The 22,815-nt window shown below is 39.7% G+C and overlaps 4 protein-coding genes, 1 long non-coding RNA gene and 1 other non-coding gene across 7 annotated transcripts; 5 read left to right on the top strand and 1 right to left on the bottom strand.

Moving 5' to 3' along the window:
- Nucleotides 1–121: 121 nt before the first annotated feature.
- On the top strand, nucleotides 122–1,239 carry LOC106376574 (basic leucine zipper 1). The gene has a single exon (XM_013816667.3). It carries the CDS (start codon nucleotides 728–730, stop codon nucleotides 1,154–1,156), a length of 429 nt encoding a protein of 142 aa, XP_013672121.1. The 5' UTR covers nucleotides 122–727; the 3' UTR covers nucleotides 1,157–1,239.
- Nucleotides 1,240–2,702: 1,463 nt separating this feature from the next.
- On the top strand, nucleotides 2,703–3,547 carry LOC111207530. The gene is made up of 2 exons (XR_002659777.2): nucleotides 2,703–3,028; nucleotides 3,321–3,547. It is a non-coding gene; the product is annotated as an uncharacterized LOC111207530 (long non-coding RNA).
- Nucleotides 3,548–4,463: 916 nt separating this feature from the next.
- Nucleotides 4,464–5,954, top strand: LOC106350761 (ATP-citrate synthase beta chain protein 2-like). The gene is made up of 8 exons (XM_048764269.1): nucleotides 4,464–4,549; nucleotides 4,621–4,699; nucleotides 4,753–4,905; nucleotides 4,954–5,236; nucleotides 5,312–5,388; nucleotides 5,485–5,640; nucleotides 5,717–5,845; nucleotides 5,934–5,954. Exons 1-8 carry the CDS (start codon nucleotides 4,464–4,466, stop codon nucleotides 5,952–5,954), a joined length of 984 nt encoding a protein of 327 aa, XP_048620226.1.
- A 5,532-nt stretch (nucleotides 5,955–11,486) lies between these two features.
- LOC125575390 (ATP-citrate synthase beta chain protein 2-like) lies at nucleotides 11,487–12,316 on the top strand. The gene is made up of 3 exons (XM_048764268.1): nucleotides 11,487–11,583; nucleotides 11,669–11,745; nucleotides 11,963–12,316. The coding sequence occupies exons 1-3, from the start codon at nucleotides 11,487–11,489 to the stop codon at nucleotides 12,314–12,316; spliced, it is 528 nt and encodes a 175-aa protein (XP_048620225.1).
- Nucleotides 12,317–12,924: 608 nt separating this feature from the next.
- On the bottom strand, nucleotides 12,925–12,996 carry TRNAH-AUG. Its single transcript has one exon. It is a non-coding gene; the product is annotated as a tRNA-His (tRNA).
- LOC106348869 (bromodomain and WD repeat-containing protein 1) lies at nucleotides 12,984–22,771 on the top strand. 2 transcript variants are annotated; one of them, XM_048762225.1, is made up of 24 exons: nucleotides 12,984–13,404; nucleotides 14,415–14,773; nucleotides 14,965–15,131; nucleotides 15,367–15,606; nucleotides 15,718–15,827; nucleotides 15,918–15,995; nucleotides 16,087–16,193; nucleotides 16,507–16,598; nucleotides 16,682–16,806; nucleotides 16,928–17,031; nucleotides 17,110–17,187; nucleotides 17,297–17,375; nucleotides 17,471–17,639; nucleotides 17,738–17,808; nucleotides 18,144–18,224; nucleotides 18,297–18,367; nucleotides 18,443–18,539; nucleotides 18,725–18,784; nucleotides 19,032–19,086; nucleotides 19,180–19,577; nucleotides 19,652–21,346; nucleotides 21,427–22,002; nucleotides 22,149–22,207; nucleotides 22,288–22,771. In XM_048762225.1, the coding sequence occupies exons 2-24, from the start codon at nucleotides 14,421–14,423 to the stop codon at nucleotides 22,478–22,480; spliced, it is 5,058 nt and encodes a 1,685-aa protein (XP_048618182.1). In that variant the 5' UTR covers nucleotides 12,984–13,404; nucleotides 14,415–14,420; the 3' UTR covers nucleotides 22,481–22,771. The 2 variants fall into 2 exon arrangements, with proteins under 2 accessions (XP_048618182.1, XP_048618183.1); XM_048762226.1 differs by lacking the exons at nucleotides 12,984–13,404; nucleotides 14,415–14,773 and having other exon boundaries at nucleotides 14,984–15,135.
- The last annotated feature ends 44 nt before the right edge of the window (nucleotides 22,772–22,815 follow it).

Here is a 22,815-nt window from a genome sequence, read left to right as displayed (position 1 = left end):
GCGGGAAAGCAACTTGGAGAACAATCGAGGAATTAAATTTGGACAAGGATATAGAAAGGTTACAGAATCCAGTTTTCTTGGATATACATATCTAGAATTACCCTACGACTAGTCACATAACGAAAAAGCTACAAATAGTAATAAGTGGTCTGCCCGATAAGGCACAAGACCAACGCATACTTAGCTGTCATGTCCAAAAAAGTAAAGAATAATAATATTATTATGTTATTGACCAAAAATCTCCAATATCCATTTTATTTCTACATTATACAATTTTCTCTGAATCATCATTCGATGAATCCTCCCTTTTTATTTCGATAATCTTCTGTAATGTATAAGAAGACCGTCGAGATTGTTTTCTATATAATATATATTTCTATAAATAGGGGCAATCTAAGACGAACAACATCTCCACTTCCCTTATTTGATCTTATCCTTATCTTCTTCCTTGTTCTATTTCGCTTTTAATTTCTCTCTCTCTCTGATAATCATTACATCTTCTTGTTTAATTTCTTGAGATCTTTGTCTGATTCAAGAGTTGTTATTAATTAACCAAAGATAAATGTCAATGGACGGTGTTATGAGATGAGAAATCTGAACCAGTTCTCTAGATTCCTCGTTTATCATTCTGTATCCGTTGTGATTCTCCACTGGTTTTACGTCTTTTCTTGAACAACTTTATTTTATTTTTCAAATTTTTTTTTCCGCAAAGTGTTAGGACAAGAACATGGCAAACGCAGAGAAGACAAGTTCAGGTTCCGACATAGATGAGAAGAAGAGGAAACGCAAGTTGTCAAACCGCGAATCAGCTAGAAGGTCGCGTCTGAAGAAACAGAAGTTAATGGAAGACACCATCATCGAGATCTCGACTCTCGAGAGACGAATCAAAGAGAACATCGAGAGATGCAAAGTGGCGAGACGGAGGCTAGACTCGCTCGAGTCTGAAAACGTTGCTTTGAGATCGGAGAAGACGTGGCTTTTGAGCTATGTCAGCGATTTAGAGAACATGATTGCCACGACTTCCTTAACGCTGACGCATAGTGGCGGCGATGACGAGAACGTAAACGTGGAAATAGCGGCTGGAGATTGTAGGCGTAGACCAATGCACGAGTATAGCTGTGGTTCTCTACAAACACTTGCGTCTTTCGAAACATGAGCATTGTGTATTTTTAAGTGTGTATCTTATCATATTGAATTGTTTTCTCCTCAGACATTCAAAAAAGTTGATGGAAGTTGTTACGTGTTGATGCGTTATAACACATAAACTCGTTCTCACACATCTCCTGGGAACCTCTAAATGATACTAAGCTAAGAGAAAACTTATTATTCAAATAACTGAAGTAAGTGTTTGTGGCGTCATCAGATTTCCTACCCACTTTAACGGTTGCTGATCATAAGATTAATATTGTTTTCACATCTTAATCCTAATGTTTTGTTCTTTAAAATTTTTGTTCATTTTTTGGGGATTTAAACAACTTTGTATCACTTTCATTTTCATTAATAAATATTTCTACAAAAAAATGGATTAATTGTGTTTCAAATCAAGATACTTGTATTCTTGAAGTTGTGTGTTGAGTTCTACTGTTCTTCTCATTCTTAGCGCTCTGTTTAGATTATGGGTATAGCAAAAGATCTGAGAGTCCTTGGAGTGATACTTGTTTCTCATTAAAAGAAAAAGAATGCTTAACATTTACTAATAATCCTAGCTAAAAATAGGTTGAATCACAAACGTTGCTTAGTCTTGACTCTTGAAGACGAACGAAACAGATAATTTACCACCAACAACTAGGTGGTAAAGCCAAGAGCGACATTTCAACTACCATCACAGCTTTAAAGACAAAACTATGGGTGTGATTGGTAAGAACTATGATTTTATTTTTTGGCTGTAGAAATATTGCTGTATTTTTTTTGATTTTGATTCTAGATTTTTAACTTTCAAAAGTCTTTAAATTTGGGCTCTAAGAATTTGTCTCTGCAGAGCAATTATAAAAACAAAAATTTAAAGAAGTGTTGTGGACTAAAAAAAAGGACCGTAAACTTTTAAAAAAATATAAATCAAGATTGGTGCAGATTTAGAGCTGTGAGTATAATTGTGGCCGTGGAAAGCAAGTACAACAATAGCCAATCATATTTTTGCTATAATTAATAAAAAAATTAGCCACTAATCTGTACTAGCTGTTACTAATCAAACATTACATTAGGTGTCAAGAATAGATAAAATCATTTTTTTAGGTAGAAGTTGTGATCTAACTACCTTAACCAATGTGGCGCGCCCACATGGTCGATGATCACTACGGGAGAGAGAGAGCTTATTGGTCTCCTTCCCATTTCTATATTACTGTTTCCTCTCTAACCACTCTTATCCTATCACCACTAGGGCGGGGTTGCCGGTCAAACCCGCCCTGCTGACCCGCCAACCCGCGGATTACAAAGTTTTTTTTTGTCAAAAAATCCGATCCGCACAACCCGCGAACAAATAAATTTGTACACGCACCGCCCCGCTTAATTTTGCGGATAACCCGCGGAACCCGCAGGTTATATTTTTATTTTAAAAAATATTTATTTAATTTAATTTTTGTAAAATATAATATAAATAATATATTTATAATTAAAATTTTAAATATTTTTAAATATTTTGATTATTATTTTTTAAAATTCCCATATTTTCTTTACAAAATATACATTTTTACAAAAATTTTTTTTTTTTTTTTTAAATGTAAAAAAAAAAAATTGCGGGTTGGCGGGTACCCGCATTTCAAAATCCACCAGCCTGCACCCGCCCCGCATAAAATGCTCATATCCCGCACCCGCACCCACAAATCAATTTTTCTAAATTGTTCGACCCGCACCCGCCCCGCGGCGGATCAAATGGGCCGGGCCCCGCGGTAAAAACTCATATTCCCAGGCCTAATCACCACTATTCCTCGGACTAAGTCCGCTCTCCTTTCTCCCACACCCTCTCTCCTAGCTTTCAGATCTGTCTTGATTCAGATTTGATACCAAAGTTTCGATATTTACGAGGAGGAGGGTGCGTAAAGTTCGAAACTTTATCCATTTCTATAGATTCGTTAATGTAGTAAAGTGGCAGACTTTTCTAATCTTTTTTTTTCGATTAGTGTCTTCGACATTGAAAGTGGAACACTTTGTTACAGTTAACGCATTGCTCGTGTCTTCTAGTTTAACCAAAACTCTGGATCTGATCATTGTTCTGTTTTGATTCTCAGTTTCACTTTTTTGTGTTTTTGGCACATTATATGTATGTCTTACTAATAGTTTTCAAAGTTTTATCGAGTCTTTTTAGTCTATTTGAATCATTACAGGTCTGGAGTTGCATTGGCCGAGAGATAGACCAGATGGAGGGAAAGAAGAGAAAAAGAGTGTGAATTGGAGTCTTTCGCGCAGAACAGTCGACCAGAGCAGCCTGAGTGCATGCTCCAGCGGCAGAGATAAAAAAGGAAGTTTCCAAATATTTCGGGATTTGCCTTAGATTTCCTGTTTTTCCATATAGCCGCATGTGGCTCCTATATATATAGTCTTTTATTTATTACTTTAGACCTACCTTAGTTTTTACGCAAGAAAGACCTAAGAGAGCTTGTGTTTTCGGCGATTTGCTACTTGTAAGGGAGACGGCTCCATCTTCTCCTAGAGAAGATTATCCTGAACCCTCTGATTTCTATTATCTATATATGCAGTATTATTCAAAAATCATGCTTCTCTGTTCTTGTGTTATGACTGAGTAGTCACCGAGTTAGTTTAGGGTTCTAGGGTTTGGATTCGTGAGCTGAAGCATAAATAAGTCATCTTAAGATTGTCTACATTCATATATGTTCTTATTGCTTGCATTGAACCGATCACTTAGTGCATGAATTAGGGTTAATCAATTTAGCTAGCCGTTAATTGATAACTTGATATGATTTGAATGAACTTTGCATCCCTAGTCAGCAAGAGTAGATATTAGGGTGTATTGTGAACATACCGGACTTGATCTCTAAAGCTTGCTAGTGCATCTTGATTCAAACGAGAGTTTAGGCATCAAGACCGACTTGTAAAGGAATCAATACCACGAGAGTGGGTTGATTCAACATAAGTGATCCGAGTTTAGATTTGTTATAAACTGAACTTGAAGAATTGCTTGGCTTGCGATTTCCATACCTGAAGAAAAAACCCTAGACTAGCGCCTTTAAATCAATTCAAAACAACTTCTCTTGTTACTTGTTATTTACGTTATTGACTTATTTAAAAACCTCCACTTTGTTTTAGCTTAATTCTGATCTCATAAATATAAAGTGTGAACTAGTCATCTGGAATTGAATCTAAAGATATTACAACTACACTGTTAACTTGACAGTAGACAAATATCCAATTTTAGTTTATCACTGTCCTATGTTGGTTTGGTTTGGTTTGGTTTGGATCGGTTGAGATCAAAGATAAACTTTGCTTTCACAGGATGTGAAACACCTTATATGGCTGGAATCATAAACCCTGGCTCTGAAGGCTTTCAGAAACTCTTCTTCGGTCAGGAGGAAATCGTTATCCCTGTTCACGCCGCGTAAGTTTCTTTTTCAAAAAACATATCATATAAAGATCAGACAGAAACTTTAACTTGTTTTTGTTATACAGCATTGAGGCAGCATGCGCTGCGCATCCAACCGCGGATGTATTCATCAACTTTATTCATCAACTTTGCATCCTTCAGGAGGTTCGTATGAATCTTTCCATCAACATTGTCTCTTTGTGTTAGTTTTGTTTAAGTTAGTTTCTATCTATAGTGTTGTTGCTTCATCCATGCCTGCTTTGAAGCAACCAACCATCAAAGTTGTGGCGATAATAGCGGAAGGTGTTCCAGAATCTGACACCAAGCAGCTCATTGCTTACGCTCGTGCTAACAATAAGGTTGCTTTCATGGTTAGCTTCAGTTAATCATTTTCTGAGACTGATCGGGGTTGTTTGCAGGTTGTGATTGGACCGGCGACGGTTGGAGGTATTCAAGCTGGAGCCTTTAAGATTGGTGACACTGCAGGAACGATTGATAACATTATCCAGTGCAAGCTCTACAGACCTGGATCTGTTGGTTTTGTCTCCAAATCTGTATTTGACGGCTTTAAGAACAACATAAAACTTAGAATGTTTGAGAGTTTGAGAGTTTTTTTTATTCATCACTCTTCTTTTCCTGCGGATGGGATGTCTAATGAAATGTACAATACTGTTGCCCGTGTGACTGATGGGATCTATGAAGGTGAGTTTTGAAGAATGTTAATCAATAGACTAATGATATATTAAGCTGAAGATTGTTTTATTGTTGTTTTTGTAGGCATTGCTATTGGTGGAGACGTGTTCCCAGGATCCACTTTATCTGACCACATCTTTCGTTTTAACAACATCCCACAGGTATATGTATATACTAATCTTCAACTGTTTAACATTGTTGCTCGATGTAACAATCCTCTGGCGCAGTTTTGATGTCAACTATGACTTATATTCCAGATTAAAATGATGGTGGTACTTGGAGAGCTTGGAGGAAGAGATGAATACTCTCTTGTTGAAGCTTTGAAACAAGGGAAAGTCAATAAACATGTCGTTGCTTGGGTCAGTGGAACTTGTGCACGTCTCTTCAAGTCTGAAGAACAGTTTGGTCACACAGTAAGTTGCAGTTTTAATGCATCTTTGTCTGTTGTCCAAATCAAAATAGTTATTTGAACATGATGATTATGGATAGGGTGCCAAAAGTGGTGGCGAGATGGAGTCTGCACAGGCCAAGAACCAAGCTCTAATGGATGCTGGAGCTATTGTTCCCACTTCATTTGACGCCCTGGAATCTGCAATCAAAGAGACTTTTGAGAAACTGGTTAGTATTTCTCCAGCTGGCATTGTCTTTTTTTTTCTTTTTGCAATCTTATGTGTTCATTTTCAATTTCCTCCTAAAAAGGTTGAAGAAGGAATGGTCTCTCCTATAAAGGAAGTGTTGATCAAAAAAGGAACACGTTTTTTTGGTTTTTGGTTGGTAAGTTTGGTTGTTACACCAACTCACCACCAACTCACAAATCACCCTCCTATAAATACATGCATGAAGGAGAAGGGGAAATTCATCCCAAACAAGAAAAACAAAGTAAGAGAGAACAAGAGAAGAGAAGAAGAGAGAGTGCAAGAGAGAAAAAAAAAATATCTTTCTTGTGAGAAAATCTTTCTTTTTAAGAAATTACGAATAATTTCTTGAGTGTATTTGGGATCGGGTGTGAGTTGAGAGTTTGTAAAATTTCCCGGGTTGATAATAAAAGATCTGTAGCAGGTCCGGAGACGTAGGCAACATTGGCCGAACTCCGTTAACAATTTTGTGTGCGTTTTCCCGCTCCCATAAATTCTGGTTTTTTCCGCAAAATTTGACCGCGTATTTCCTAACAACTGGTATCAGAGCCTGAGTTGCGGTGATCGGTCAAATTTTTTGCGGGGTTACTATTCATGTGAACAGTACTTTGTGAATAGTGAATTTTCTCGGTAACATCGGTTTGTCGACGAAGGTGTTCTAATACACGGTGGTTCCAGAAACGATGGGAGGCGAAGATGGTTTGGCGCACAGTATCGGGAAATTTGACGGTACAGATTATGCATTTTGGAGAATGCAAATTGAAGATTATCTGTACGGAAAGAAGCTTCATCAACCGCTGAGCAAGAAGCCTGAGAAGATGGATCAGGATGAGTGGGAGCTCCTTGACAGACAAGTTCTGGGTGTTATAAGGTTAACACTGTCGAAAAACGTTGCTCACAACGTTGCGAAGGAGAAGACCACGGAAGGGCTCATGAAAGTTCTCTCTGATATGTATGAGAAACCTTCGGCAAACAATAAGGTATTTCTCATGAAGAAAATCTTTCATTTAAAGATGGAAGAAGGTGGCCTGGTTGCCGCACATGTGAACGAGTTCAACACAATTGTCAACCAACTGTCATCGGTTGAAATCGAGTTTGATGATGAAGTGCGAGCACTGATTTTGTTGGCATCTCTGCCAAATAGTTGGGAGCCGATGAGGGCAGCGGTTAGTAATTCTGTGGGTACTCAAAAGCTTAAATTCAATGATGTTAGAGATCGTATCCTTGGTGAGGAAGTTCGAAGGATAGACTCTGGGGAGGCATCAACGAGCTCTGCTTTCAACGTGGAAAACAGAGGGAGAAACCCAGATAGAAATAACCGGAGTAATGGCAGATCGAAGTCAAGGAATGGATGGGGCCAGTCCAAATTCAGACAGCCTGCAGAGTGCTGGAATTGTGGAAAGACAGGTCACATTAAGAAGAATTGCCGAGCACCACCGAAGAAGGAAGACAACAATAGAGGCGGAGCCAATGTAGTGACACGTGAAATCCCTGATGCATTGGTAGTGTCTGTTGATTCCCCGAGGAAAATTGAAGCTCGTGATGCAACTGCAAATACCACCAAAGCGTCAATCTCCTATGTCGATAGCCCAGTCGATTCATGGGTGCTTGACTCAGGAGCGTCGTTCCACACCACACCGCACCATAACATCATGGAAAATTATGTTGCGGGAAATTATGGAAAGATATATCTTGCTGATGGGTTACCTTTGGACATAGTTGGTATTGGAGATATCAACCTACAAATGTCAGACGGACATGTGTGGAAGATTACCAAGGTCAGACATGTGCCAAAGTTGATGCGAAATCTGATTTCAGTAGGTCAACTTGATGATATGGGGCACGATGTTAATTTTGGTGGTGGAGCCTGGAGAGTCAAGAAAGGTTCCATGGTGGTGGCTAGAGGTCATAAAAGAGGCACTCTTTATATGACGACGAGTTATCAAGACACTGTTGCTGTTGTCGAGAATGCCAAACATACCAAGTTGTGGCATTGTAGGTTGGGGCACATGAGTGAGAAAGGGATGAAACTCATGGTGGAAAATGGCGCTCTTCCGGATCTGAAGACGGTGGATCATCAGATGTGTGAAAGTTGCATCCTTGGGAAACAGAAACGAGTTAGTTTCTCTAAAGGAGGAAGAGAGCCAAAATCTGAGAAGTTAGAGCTGGTACACACTGACGTGTGGGGACCCGCTCCTGTTGCATCGCTGGGAGGTTCGTACTACTATGTGACCTTTATCGACGACTCCACAAGAAAGGTGTGGGTCTACTTCATGAAGAACAAATATGAAGTGTTCTCGGTTTTCAAGAGATGGAAAACCATGGTTGAGGTTGAGACGAATCTCAAGTTGAAGTGTCTAAGGTCTGATAATGGTGGTGAGTATATCAGCGGCGAGTTCACGAGATACTGCGCTGATAACGGGATCAAGATGGAGAAGACTATTCCTGGAACGCCTCAACAGAATGGAATAGCGGAAAGGATGAACCGAACCTTGAACGAGCGTGCAAGGAGCATGAGATTGCACTGTGGATTACCAAAGACATTTTGGGCAGATGCAATTAGTACTGCAGCCTACTTAATCAACAGAGGACCGTCTGTGCCGTTGGGATTTAAGATCCCTGAAGAAGTTTGGAGCGGAAAGAAAGTAAACCTTTCTTATCTAAAGGTGTTTGGTTGCTTAGCTTATGTTCACATTGACGATGCTGCAAGAAGTAAACTTGACTCGAAGTCTAAAAAGTGTTACTTCATCGGTTATGGTGACACGGAGTTTGGTTACCGGTTTTGGGATGACGAAAATCGGAAGATCATCCGCAGCAAAAATGTTGTGTTCAACGAAGAAGCGTTGTACAAGGATAAGCTAAGAGAAGGCTCGGAGAAGAAAGAGCCTGGAGCTGTTGACTTAGAAGATATCCTGACACCGGAGTTGCCACAGGATACCGCAACAGCAGAAGAAGAAATCTCTCAAGACGAGAGTGGTGAGGCTGAAGAAAGTGATGATTCTGAAGTGGTCCCATATACACCAGTCACGGAGTTACGACGGTCAAGCAGAATCATCAGAAAGCCAGTAAGATTCTCTCCATCGCTCAACTACATTCTGCTCACAGACAGAGGCGAACCTGAATGTTATGAGGAAGCTATGCAAGTTGATGAGTCGATCAAGTGGGAGCTTGCAATGAACGACGAGATGGACTCGTTGTTATCCAATCACACGTGGGAGTTAGCAGATTTGCCTAAGGAGAAAAAGGCATTGCATAACAAGTGGGTCTACCGAATAAAAGAAGAACCTGATGGGAATAAGCGCTATAAAGCGAGGCTTGTTGTGAAGGGATTCCAACAAAAAGAAGGCGTTGACTACACCGAAATCTTCTCTCCTGTAGTCAAAATGGTGACCATTAGAACGGTTCTTGGGCTGGTAGCACAAGAAGATCTGCATCTTCAACAGATGGATGTGAAGACGACATTTCTTCACGGTGATTTGGATGAGGAAATTTATATGAAGCAACCCGAAGGCTTTGAGATCAAAGGGAAGGAAAGCCTTGTTTGTAAGCTGAAAAGGAGTTTGTATGGCTTAAAACAAGCTCCAAGACAGTGGTATAAATGGTTCGACAACTTTATTAAAGGCGTTGGTTTCTTGAGGTGTGAAGCTGACCACTGTTGTTACTTCAAGACACTTGAAGAGTCCTACTTGATATTGCTCCTATATGTCGATGACATGCTGATAGTAGGAGCATACTTGCACGAGATCAATAGCTTGAAGACGAAACTCTCAGAAGAGTTTGCGATGAAAGACCTTGGAGAAGCAAGACAGATTCTAGGGATGAGAATCAGTAGGAGCAAGGAAGGTCTTAAGCTATCACAAGAGGAGTATGTGAAGAAAGTCCTCAAGAGGTTTAACGTAGATGACGCGAAGCCAGTTAGTACTCCCCTGGCAAGTCACTTTCGGTTATCCAGAGAACAGTCTCCAAAGACGGAAGATGAGATGGCATGTATGGATAAAGTTCCATATGCTTCTGCTATAGGAAGCCTGATGTACGCGATGATATGTACAAGGCCAGACATTGCACATGCAGTGGGAGTCGTTAGCAGATTTATGAGCAATCCAGGGAAGGAACATTGGGAAGCCGTTAAGTGGATTTTTAGATATCTAAAAGGAAATCCAAGTTTATCGCTACGTTTCACGAAGTCTAAGACGGGATTGCAGGGATATGTTGATGCTGACAATGGAGGTGACATTGACAGCACGAAGAGCACAATCGGGTATGTCTACACCTTTGGCGGTACTGCAATTTGTTGGGTTTCAAAGTTGCAGAAAATTGTATCTCTATCAAGCTGTGAAGCTGAGTATGTTGCGGTAACGGAGGCAACAAAAGAGATGATATGGCTACAGTCTTTTCTAGAGGAGCTAAGCCATGGCCAAGAGAAAAGTGTGTTGTACTGTGATAGTAAGAGTGCCATCGACTTGGCAAAGAATCCAGTTTACCATGCTCGGACGAAGCACATACATCGTCGATATCATTTCATCAGATCAGCGTTGGAAGATGAAATGTTGGTGCTTGAGAAGATCCCAGGAAGCAAGAATCCGGCAGACATGCTAACGAAGGTCGTGCCGTATGATAAGCTGAGGTTGTGTGTAACCTCAGTTGGCTTGTCAGAGTAACAAGCTGAGAAGACCTGCTACGTCGATCAAAGTGTGAAGACAGATTGAAATCAGTCTTCAAGTGGGAGATTGTTGATCAAAAAAGAAACACGTTTTTTTGGTTTTTGGTTGGTAAGTTTGGTTGTTACACCAACTCACCACCAACTCACAAATCACCCTCCTATAAATACATGCATGAAGGAGAAGGGGAAATTCATCCCAAACAAGAAAAACAAAGTAAGAGAGAACAAGAGAAGAGAAGAAGAGAGAGTGCAAGAGAGAAAAAAAAAATATCTTTCTTGTGAGAAAATCTTTCTTTTTAAGAAATTACGAATAATTTCTTGAGTGTATTTGGGATCGGGTGTGAGTTGAGAGTTTGTAAAATTTCCCGGGTTGATAATAAAAGATCTGTAGCAGGTCCGGAGACGTAGGCAATATTGACCGAACTCCGTTAACAATTTTGTGTGCGTTTTCCCGCTCCCATAAATTCTGGTTTTTTCCGCAAAATTTGACCGCGTATTTCCTAACAGGAAGTCACTCCTCCACAAATCCCTGAGGATCTAAGCTCCGCAATTAAGAGCGAGAAAGTCCGGGCTCCTACTCACATCATCTCAACCATTTCTGATGACATAGGTATTCTTATGGACACTAAACCATAGTCTTCTCTATATTCATATGCCCCTTTCAGTCCATTTTCTTATAATTGTCAACACTAATTTTGCAGGGGAGGAACCATGCTATGCTGGTGTTCCAATGTCTTCAATCATCGAACAAGGCTTAGGAGTGGGTGATGTCATCTCCCTGCTTTGGTTCAAACGTAGTCTTCCTCGTTACTGTACAAAATTCATTGAGGTCTCATCTCAGCTTCTCTCTTTTGCTTTTGAATCTATTCTTTCTCAAATATACAATGTTCTCATACTATTGTGTAGTGAGATTAACTCTGGTCTATGCCACTTTTGGAAAAATGCACTGAGATAGATATGCGTAATGTTGTGTGCTGATCACGGTCCATGCGTCTCTGGCGCCCACAACACCATTGTAACAGCAAGAGCAGGGAAAGACCTTGTCTCAAGTCTTGTCTCAGGTCAGTCAACATCTCCAACAAACACAATGGTTTTCTTTGGCCGTGCAATGATAATAATCTCTAAGACTGTTAAATTTTTCTACAGGTTTATTAACCATTGGTCCTCGATTTGGTGGTGCCATTGATGACGCTGCACGATACTTCAAGGACGCTTGTGACAGGGTAAAATACTATATCATCTCCCCAACTGCAACTACCATAAGTTCTTGAGTCTCTGATCTCTAATTGGTTGCTTGTTACAAAATCTCACACCTTATGAGTTCGTCGAGGGAATGAAGAAGAAAGGAATCCGAGTCCCCGGGATTTATAAAAGAAACCACTTCTTGTAATAAGGAAACGAGAATGAAACCTCACATGAGTTCTGCTTGGTAGGATCAAGAGCAGAGACAACAGAGACAAGAGAGTGGAGCTGCTTCAGAAATTTGCTCGGTCCAACTTCCCATCAGTGAAGTACATGGAGTATGCAGTAACAGTGGAAAGCTACGCGCTCTCAAAGGCGAACAACCTCGTACTCAACGTTGATGGAGCCATCGGGTCTCTCTTCTTGGACCTTCTAGCTGGAAGTGGGATGTTCACTAAGCAAGAGATATACGAGATTGTTCAGATTGGTTATCTCAATGGCCTCTTTGTTCTTGCTCGCTCCATCGGTTTGATTGGACACACCTTTGATCAGAAGAGGTTGAAGCAGCCATTGTACCGTCACCCATGGGAAGATGTGTTGTACACAAAGTAAAAACTCATCTCAGCCTATTTTTTTTTTTTGGTATTGTTCTAGTTAAATTAGCTTTTATATTCTTCTGAGAGACGTTACTAAAACATGTATACGCTTTTTCTTCTCCTTTGTTGTGATGTTATGTTTGCTTTCTACTTATTTTTTGCTATATGCATACTGTTTTTATCTTTACATTAAGATCACTAAACAATTAAATCAGTGACTTTTTTTTACATATTTGTTTGGTAGCACTAGCAATGCATTTGGACTCTGATTAACAAGAGATTGATGAATTTGAAGTCTGGCATTGAAACATTTTCTCTCATCAATCTCTTTAACTTTGTGTGTTCATGATTTGTTGTATGATTAAAGTTCATTATAGAAAACAATGCATCAAATATGCAGTCAATTAATTTCTCATCAATTTATACTCCAAACAATTAATAACATATAAATAAAAGTGAAAATAAAATTTAAAAGGGCTTTATTAATCAAAACAAAAAACAAAGGAAAATCATTAAAGTAAAAAAAAAAAAATCATTAAAGTAGACTATTAAAAAAAACCAATGGGCCACGAGCCCGAAACTCAATATCTTTAAGATTAAATCCAGTAACCGAAAAAAAACAGATGTGGCTGCTGGGATTCGAGCCCAGGTCTCCACGGCCACAACGTGGAATTCTCACCACTAAACTACAGCCACTTTTGTCACGGAATCGAAACAAAGTTAATTTATACGTGACCGAACCCTTCCCTAGGTGCTAAAATAACAGCAAAACGCATCGTTTAAAGGGCCAAGTTCGTTTAGTTGTTCTGTTTCTTCTTCTATCCAAGTGCGTTTCTCCACCCAAAAAAAAAAAAAAATCCTTGGCCTTCTACACCCGATGCTCAACAACACTAACAACACCATAACTATCAGACCCTCACAAGATTGACAGTTATACACGCCACTTTGATTCTGATCCTCTTCCTTTCGAATAATCAACGAAACCTAAATTGACTGATCTCGGGGAATCTGGATTCAATCCCGTCTCCGCCGAATCCAAACGAACCTGAGCGTTTCAGCAACTCACTAAAACCGCCGCCGTTTTCTTGGACACTTAGACGCCAGGTTGGACGAACTTTTCTTATACTTTTGTTTCCTGTTTTGAGGGGTTTTTTGATGAAGCTGAGGAACTATTCGATGGTATTGTGCATGTGCTGTGGCCAATCTGGATTCTGTATTGCAACGTTTGATTGAATTTGCGTTTGGATTTATCTGGTTGTTAGAGATCGGGCGTTTCGAATTTAGGGTTTGGAGTTTTAGTGTTGCAGATAGATACAATGTGTTATGGTTTTGGTCTGTGATCGTTGTTCTCCTTGGAGGTTCAGTCTCTAAGCTCTCTTGTTTATTCGAAAGTTAACTTACATTTTGATTTGATGTAGATTTGGTGAAAACATTAGCATGAAAAGCTTTGGCATGTATTTGATATGTGTGTTGTGGGAAAAGGACTTCTTATGGAACCTTAGATATTTTAGTAAAAGATAATTTTAGAAGTCTATTCAGTGGAGTTCGTGATCTTGGATACTTCAGTTATTTAGTTTTAAGTCCCTTTTGGTGCGCAATGGTGATCCTTGTGATCGATAAATATTGTATTTTAAACATTTGTACAATGATAGAGTAGACATAGTTAAGCATTTGTATAAGGATGATACTACGCCAAGTTGTTCGCTTTTTTTTCTTTATCATGTACTAATTTAGATAGTTTGGTGTGACGAATTTGATAGGAACTACTTGGTTAAGGATTTTTGGTATGCTCAAAGTGTAGAGATGCATTGGTTTCGACGTTCCTTGCGATCCCTCTAGATCTCTGATGTTGTCCTGTAATTTTCCATAGAGTAGAAAAAACATAAGAACTGATAGGAACTACGTGGTTAGGGATGTTTAATACACTCATAGCTTAGAGATGACGTTATCTGTAGTTTTTCAGAGTATAGCTAGCAGAAGACTGCTTAGGATCTTATTTTCACTTCTCTTCTGGTTGAAAATAATATATCTTTTTGAAGTTTGTGTCTGTCTCTTTGGGTTGTAGCTGTTGTCTTTGCGTTGATAACTGACGTCAATATCTGGAAAATTGACAGGGTCTGATGGCTCTTAGGAAAATTACTCCGAAAGCCGATTCAGTCTCTCCCCCGATGAAACCTTTGAGTTTGTCTAAAAAATTGCCAGGGAATGTGCAGATGGCAGACCCAGATATTATTGCTCAAAATGTTGTACCTAACATCGATTTGGACATGCGGGAAGTTTACTTTTTGATGCTCCACTTACTTTCCTCTGGGCCATGCCAGAGAACTTATGCACTGTTGCGACATGAACTTCTTGAGCATGAGCTTCTTCCTAGAAGATATCATGCTTGGTACTCGAGGAGTGGGTTGCCTAGTGGGGATGAGAATGACGATGGAGATTCCTTTCCTTTAAACTATGCTGAGTTGGTCAAGAGGTAACTAGTATAGCTTCTCTCACTCACTGACTGTAGTACTTATGGGAAATCTTATGAATTTGTATGTGAAGAAGTTAATCATTGGTCATTCATTTATTGCATATGTATTTTCATATTTAATAATGACTTGTATAGGTTTCTTTCCACCAGAGATCCTTACGTGTTTCATGACATTTACTGTGCACCCTCAGGTATTCTCACGTAAAAAAAGATCACTTGGTGGAGCTCCTGAAGCAATTAGTCTTTGTTTCAAGTAGGCCTACTCCCTCACGCGGTCTCGGTGATGGAAATGGAAACAAACTGATTGCAGCTGGTGTCCCAACACTTTTAGGGACTGGCTCGTTCTCCCTTTTGAGCTGTAGGTGATTTCTAGAATTTGTTTTCTTATTGGCGAGTGTAGTGTTGTCTTTTTTGTGTGTACTTAATATAGACACAAACTTTCTCACATGCACACACACATATATTAGCATACATGTATGAACATAAACTATAATAAACCAATTTCTCTTAGAATTTACTTAGGACTTGTTATGCATTTACGAAGCTCTGTTTCAAAATCTTGGTTCGCTAAAACTGCCTCGTTTGGTTTGCAGATGACAAGGACATAGTTGGAAGTGATCTCAAACCACCACCTATTAGCATGCGTTGGCCTCATATGCGTGCTGATCAGGTGCGTGGTTTAAGTTTGAGGGAAATTGGTGGTGGTTTTGCCAGACATCATCGAGCCCCATCGATTCGTGCAGCATGTTATGTCATTGCAAAACCATCTACAATGGTACAAAAGATGCAGAACATCAAGAGGGTACGTGGACACAGAAATGCTGTGTACTGTGGTAAGTAATTTACTTGTTTAGAGGTGAATCTTAATATCATGTTTCGTTGTCAAATAATACACTAATCATTGGGATGAACTGGATGCCTGAACCTATATGAATATGCTGCAGCTATATTTGATCGCTCAGGAAGGTATGTAATCACTGGTTCAGATGATCGCCTTGTAAAAGTATGGTCAATGGAGACTGCATACTGCCTGACCAGCTGTCGAGGGCATGAAGTGAGTTCGAAATACTCTCTGAGCTTACTATAATCTTGTTACTGTATTCTTAGGTGGTGTTTAAATTTTTGTTTCTGCTGCATGTGCAAGGGTGACATAACTGATCTTGCTGTGAGTTCAAACAACACTTTCATAGCATCCGCATCAAATGATTGTGTAATCCGCGTTGTAAGTTTCTTATATCGTCCTCTGTATATGGTACCACTATAATTCCATACAGTAGCCTCCTTGACGAGTTGACCGTCTGGATTTTTTCTAGTGGCGATTGCCAGATGGCTTACCAGTTTCGGTACTTCGTGGACATACTGGAGCTGTTACTGCTATTGCATTTAGTCCCAGACCTGGATCCCCGTACCAGCTTCTTTCGTAAGAATTGTTCTCCAGTTCTTTTTGGCATCACTATACACAATTCATATTGTGAATTTTCAGTTTATTGCCTATGTAGTATCTTTTGAAATATTGAATTAATTAACCTTTTGGCCACAAAGCTGGAAAGTTGAGTGCACTCCAGTTCGTTCTCTCCTTCAGATGGAATATAGGATGTTATGTTATTATTGAGCTCTGAATTGTATATCTACTATGTAATGTGTCTTAAGATTTATTTGCTTATCTGGAAAAGGTGTTTCATTCTATTTGGCATCTTTATAAACTACTTTGTCCCTTTGTTAAATTTCTGCAGATCGTCAGATGATGGTACATGTAGAATATGGGATGCTCGGGGTGCTCAATTTGCTCCGCGAATATATCTCCCTAGGCCTCCTAGTCCTGATGGTGATAGCTCTACGGTCTTAGCTTATTGATTATTGCTTTGATTTACTGAAAGCTGTTGGACTGACTATGGAAACATATTGCAGGAAAGAACAATGTCCCTTCTTCTAGTAATGCTCAGCAGAGTCACCAAATCTTTTGCTGCGCATTCAATGCCAATGGATCTGTATTTGTCACTGGCAGCTCTGACACTCTTGCTAGAGTATACTCGGTACTGATATATGTTTTCCTTACTGTATCTTGATTTGAGTTTAAACTGGCCAATCCACAGTTACATTCTACCAAATTTTATAGGGATGACTTAATTACAAAAGGTGTTTCCTTGGTCGCAGGTTTGGAGTGCTAACAAGATCAATAATGATGATCTGGATCAGCCAAATCATGAGATGGATGTTCTGGCTGGACATGAGAATGATGTTAATTACGTTCAGTTCAGGTTAGCCAACCGCTTTTGAAAGTACATTTCTTATAAAGTCCTCATTGTCTTATCCTAATTTGCTGTGGTGCTTTCCAGTGGTTGTGCTGCAGGATATAAATTTGCCGTAACTGACTACTCAAAAGACGATAGTGTTCCAAAATTTAAGAATTCCTGGTGTGTGCTATCTGTTGCATGTAGATAATCTTGCAAATTGCTATTACTATTAGTATTAACCTTTATCTATGTTTTGTGTTTGACATTTAATAACACATGTATTTTCTAGGTTCTGTCATGATAACATAGTTACATGCTCTCGTGATGGTAGTGCAATCATTTGGATCCCAAGATCACGGAGATCACATGTAACATTTATTTTCGCTTTGATAATTACGATCTTCACCTAATTCAGTACGTTTTTATCGGACCAGAAACCTAGATCTTTGTTTACGTCTTTCAGGGGAAAAGCTGCCGATGGACACGAGCATATCATCTCAAGGTTCCACCTCCGCCCATGCCTCCTCAACCTCCTAGAGGCGGGCCACGTCAAAGGATCCTGCCTACTCCTCGTGGGGTTAACATGATTGCTTGGAGTCTGGATAATCGTTTTGTCCTTGCGGCTATCATGGGTAACACTTGTTTGACACTCTTGATTGCTAAGAGTTTATCCATGCCTGTTTCTTATAGCGCTCTACTCTTGCTAACTAGAATCACTTTCAATGTTAAGATTGTAGGATATGCGTGTGGAATGCCTCTGATGGTAGCTTGGTACATTCTTTGACTGGCCATACAGCATCTGTGAGTGCTTGACCCTTCTGTATATTTATCCCCTATCATAGATTTGATTGACCGTCTTAATACTGTTTCAGAATTGTTAAAACTTTTGATCTCTGTACTTTAAAGTAAGGCAAAAAGTAAGAATTTACTCCCCACGCCTATAAAAATGAACACAAAACCATACTTCTTCTAAGCAGATTATGAATTTGCTTCCACACTATTTTTACCATTCCCAACTCTGCCTCCTAACATTTATGCCTTGTTACATTGTCTGGTTCTGTTTTAGTTTTCCAGGTATGATTCCCCCTTAGTACCTTGTTTTACAGTTATCAACATGTTATGCTTACTGTTTGTAGACATATGTTATGGACGTCCATCCTTTTAATCCTCGGATAGCTATGAGTGCTGGCTATGATGGACAAACAATAGTGTGGGATGTAAGTTTTACTTTCTCTGCTGTCTAATCGCTTCTTTTCGTATTTCCTAAAGCCTTTATTCTCTTCTTCTAGATATGGGAAGGCATACCTATCGAAACATACAAGATTTCATACTTCAAGTTGGTCGATGGGAAGTTTTCACCGTAAGCAAATAGTTTTGTTCTGTACTCATAATGCTATTACTACATCTGATTGCTAATCTGTATCTTTATAATTAGGGATGGAACGTCAATTATACTTTCAGATGATGTGGGCCAACTCTACGTATTAAGCACAGGCCAAGGGGATTCTCAAAAGGACGCTAAATACGATCAGGTACCTATATAACTTCAGTTGCGAATGAAGCTTCGTTACTGTACTTCTAATTACTACATTTCTGATAGATACCCTACAGAAATTCATATATCTCTTAGTTCTGTTACTTGGAGAATAAAATAAATCTCCCTTTTTCATATTGGGTGAAATGAAATATCCTTATGATTTCTCTGTGGATCTTGCAGTTCTTCTTGGGGGATTATCGGCCATTAATTCATGACCTATATGGTAATGTCCTTGACCAGGTAAATGGCTCATCTTTTACCCTTCTAGTGATTCTACTTGTAAAATTGGATAAATAATTTTTTTTTATCTCTGCAGTTCTGCTTGTTATAGGCATAGTTTAATCACTAATATGCATTTGGAAACTTATCTTCTTTACCCTTCTAGTGATTCTACTTATGAAATTGGATAAAAAGTTTTTATCTCTGCAATTCTGCTTGTTATATGCATATTTTAATCACTAATAAGCATCTGGAAACTTTGATTCAGGAATCTCAGCTTCCGCCTTATCGCCGAAATATGGAGGATCCTCTTTGTGATTCAGGTTTTACTATCTTTTACTATGGTTACAAGTGATTTGTGGATCCTTCTACTCAGGTTGGGCATATTATTCACTCTCTGTCGTTCTGAATTCCAGCGATGATTCCATATGAAGAGCCATATCAGACAATGTTTCAGAAACGGCGACTTGGCGCCTTAGGCAAAGAATGGCGACCATCTGCTTTAAAGCTGGCTGTAGGGCCAGATATCACTTTGGATCAAGATTACCAAATGCCACCTCTGGCAGATCTAGACTTAGCTGAACCGTTGCCAGAATTTGTAGATGTAATGGAGTGGGAACCAGAAGTCGATATCTTGAGCGATGAAAATGACTCCGAATACAATGTGCCAGAAGAGTATTCGTCTGAAAAAGAGCAAGAATGTTTAAACTCTTCAACCTCTGGTGAGTCAGGTTCCAGTTCAAGTGAAAGCGATGAGGACGGTGATAATCAGAATAGCCTTAGAAGATCCAAAAGAAAAAGACATAAGACAGGAGTGAGTATTTTGTAATATTTTCCTTGATCTTGTGCCTAAATATGCTACTTATCCCTTTTTTACCTCTTTACCAGGCTGGGATCATGACTTCTTCGGGTAGGCGTGTTAAAAAGAAAAACGTTGATGAGCTTGAAGGAGCTACAAACAAGAACAAACGTAGCAGGAAATCTGGGAATGGTCGTAAAGAATCGAAGAGAAAATCATCAAAATCTAAATCGTCCAGACCTAGGCGAGCAGCTGCTCAAAATGCCCTCTCTTGGTTTTCTAAGATTACTGGTAGATCTAAAGATGCAGAAGAAGAAGAGGATGTCTCTGAATTGAGTGGGTCATCAGAAAGTGAATCGACAACACAGGACTCAGGCACTGGGGATAGTGAACTTGATGTAGCTTTGTTAAATGGGCATGGCAAGCAATCAAAAGGGAAAAACATTCTCGTATGTGATTCAGACGATGGGGCTCAAGAGTGTGATATTAGGGAAACTCATCCTGCTGAACGGAAGAGATTGGTTGTCAGGTTTCCTGTTAAGAACTCAGATAAGCTTACCTTGCTGGAGAACCTACCTGGAACATCTTCTCATGTTCCAACTCCAACTTTAGGGAATGGCTGTGCCGAAGACTCAAGCGTTCCTGAGAACCTTGGACACACTAACCAATTTAATGGGTTAGATGCAAGTGAAGTCAAATGGGGAATGGTTAAGGCTCGTACATCAAAGCGAATGAGAGGTGAAGCAAAATCATCGCATGGACTTATGGGCTCTGAGCCAGAGGGAAAAGAAAAAAATGTTAACGAAGATGAAAATCACCATGATAATGGTGTTACAGCACCTAGTTGTTTGGAATTACGAACAGATACAGATGGCGTAGCAGTTGACGCCCACTTGGCGATTTCTAATGGTTTGCCAAACGGTGATGAACGATGCCTAATAGTGGATGGGTCGCCAAGTCGAATGGCTGATGACGGTGCTTCTAAATGTTCTCAGGATGTAACCGGTCCCCTGCATGATCTGAAAGATAGCCTTCCACCTCTCTCTAGGACGTTGAGGATACGCTCCAAGAGGGCTTCAAGGGCTCCTGATACATCTTTGAAGCAAGAAGTAAAATCTTCATCAATGAATGAGGAAAATGGTGGCTCTGTCGCATTAAATGATGGTTCTGCAGACACTAGATGTGATTTGGCATTGGAATCTCAAAATGATGGTGTGGTTGGAACAGAGCAGTCTCTGAGAAATGATTCAGCGCATGAATCAAATCCGCCGATCAGTGACCCTGTCTCTATTGCTAATGATGTTCATGTGTCACATCCTAAACGGATGTTTGATTTTGTCTATAGACGACTGAAGTCACGAAAGCATAAGAATAACTCAGACGGGGGTGCTACTCTTAGTCAAGAAATAAGTCTAGGTTCTTGTAGTCAGGATCAGAGTAGTGGCGCTAATTCCCATGAAGTTGTCGCTAATGGGTTCCGTGTGACGGAGTCGAATGGATTGGAGAAGTCGGAAGGCAGTTTGACAGACAGCCGAGATAAACTAAGTAATTCACGCGGAAACCAAAACTCTCAAGAAGAAGAGAGATCAACTTCTGGGGCAACACTTCGGTTGAGATCAACAAGGAATAGAAGGTCTACTTATCCTTTTAGTGAAACTAAACCTGCTGAAGCAAAGAAGCCTCAGCAGTCAACAGAAAAGGTATCCTGGTTGACATTGTTAACACATGAAGAGGGTTCTCGTTATATCCCACAAAAGGGGGATGAAGTTGCGTATTTGCGACAGGTAAGTGTTTGTAGTTATCTTATACGTTGTCTCGCTTAGTCAACCTTTGTTTGATATCGGCTGTTACTCGTATCTTTCAGGGGCATCAAGAATACTTAAACTTTAGCTCTCCGAGGGAAGTGGCTCCTTGGACTTCAATAAAGGGGGGGAATATGAAAGCGGTGGAAATTTGTAAAGTGGAAAGTCTTGAATACGCAACACTTGCTGGTTCTGGGGATAGCTGCTGCAAAATGATACTTAAAGTCATCGATCCAAACTCTGAAGTGTTCAACAAAACTTTCAAACTTACATTGCCTGATGTGGTGACATTTCCAGATTTTCTAGTGGAAAGAAGTCGGTATGAAGCAGCAATACAGAGGAACTGGACTTTCAGGGATAAGTGTAAGGTTTGGTGGAGAGACGAAGGCGAAGAAGATGGTAGTTGGTGGGAAGGACGGATCCTAGCTGTGAAAGCCAAATCACCTGATTTTCCTGATAGTCCGTGGGAGAGGTACACAGTTAAATACAAGAGTGATCCGACTGAGACGCATCTTCACAGTCCCTGGGAGCTTTTTGATGCTGATACCAAGTGGGAGCAACCTCACATTGATGATGATGAACGAAAGCGTCTTCTCTTGGCCTTAACAAAGTTAGAGACTTCAAATAAAAGAACCAAGGTTTGTGATTCTGATCAAATTTAATATTTTCATGATATTAATTCCAGATTATCTAAAGCGAATAAGTGGATTTGGAGGAGACAAATATGCAAACACTATCACAAGAACATAATGATATGACACAATCTCTACTAATTTGGTTTCAGGATTCTTATGGCCTTCAAAAACTGAACCAGACCGTGGGAAGCTCCAGCTACACCAACATGTAAGTTTCTTTAACACTAGAAGGAGGATCTTGATGGTAGATGAAGCTGACATGGTTTTGTATAATGGATTCATGTGCAGGTTCCCAGTTCCTTTGTCTCTTGAAGTAATCAGATCAAGGCTTGAGAACAACTACTACCGGAGTGTGGAAGCATTAAGACACGACGTAGCAGTTATGTTGTCCAATGCAGAAACTTTCTTTGGTCGAAATAAAAGCGTAGCGGCGAAAATTTCACATCTCTCTAAATGGTTCGACCGCACGCTACCCTCGTAGCAGTAGTGCCCTATGTAGATAAAATCTCTTTTTTTCCTTTCTTTCTCGTGTTCCCAAATTTTTAATTAGAGTTTCAGCAATTTTTTATCTCAAAAAACTCTCATTCTAATGAATGAAGAGAATATTAGGAGTTTTTTCTATGTTTTTCTTAGGGAATTTTAGGTTTAGGGTTAGTTGAAAAGAATCTTTTTCCTTGTAAGTAAAGAAATATTGGAGAGGTCAAAAACATTTGATGCTTTGGAGAACAGAGAACCACCATCTTCCGTTGAATGATCCAACCCAATTTCAGTATGATTTTAATGTGGACACTACATGCAAATGAACAGAACTTTTGT

The sequence above is a fragment of the Brassica napus genome, chromosome C7 (genome assembly GCF_020379485.1).
Source record: "Brassica napus cultivar Da-Ae chromosome C7, Da-Ae, whole genome shotgun sequence".
In the NCBI taxonomy this organism is placed as follows: domain Eukaryota; kingdom Viridiplantae; phylum Streptophyta; class Magnoliopsida; order Brassicales; family Brassicaceae; genus Brassica; species Brassica napus.
The sequence above is the reverse complement of the archived record's forward strand: the minus strand, read 5'-3'. Positions and strand labels throughout refer to the sequence as shown.

Excerpts from the sequence above, each read along its gene's own strand:
- LOC106376574 (XM_013816667.3), top strand. The coding sequence starts at position 728 with ATGGCAAACGCAGAGAAGACAAGTTCAGGTTCCGACATAGATGAGAAG.
- LOC106350761 (XM_048764269.1), top strand. The coding sequence starts at position 4,464 with ATGGCTGGAATCATAAACCCTGGCTCTGAAGGCTTTCAGAAACTCTTC. Across the intron at positions 4,700-4,752 it reads AACTTTGCATCCTTCAGGAG|TTAGTTTCTATCTATAGTGT; the intron begins GTTCGTATGAAT and ends GTTTTGTTTAAG. Across the intron at positions 4,906-4,953 it reads ACAATAAGGTTGCTTTCATG|GTTGTGATTGGACCGGCGAC; the intron begins GTTAGCTTCAGT and ends GGTTGTTTGCAG.
- LOC125575390 (XM_048764268.1), top strand. The coding sequence starts at position 11,487 with ATGTTGTGTGCTGATCACGGTCCATGCGTCTCTGGCGCCCACAACACC. Across the intron at positions 11,584-11,668 it reads TGTCTCAAGTCTTGTCTCAG|GTTTATTAACCATTGGTCCT; the intron begins GTCAGTCAACAT and ends ATTTTTCTACAG. Across the intron at positions 11,746-11,962 it reads TCAAGGACGCTTGTGACAGG|AGCAGAGACAACAGAGACAA; the intron begins GTAAAATACTAT and ends GGTAGGATCAAG.
- LOC106348869 (XM_048762225.1), top strand. The coding sequence starts at position 14,421 with ATGGCTCTTAGGAAAATTACTCCGAAAGCCGATTCAGTCTCTCCCCCG. Across the intron at positions 18,225-18,296 it reads GACAAACAATAGTGTGGGAT|ATATGGGAAGGCATACCTAT; the intron begins GTAAGTTTTACT and ends CTCTTCTTCTAG. Across the intron at positions 18,540-18,724 it reads AGGACGCTAAATACGATCAG|TTCTTCTTGGGGGATTATCG; the intron begins GTACCTATATAA and ends TGGATCTTGCAG.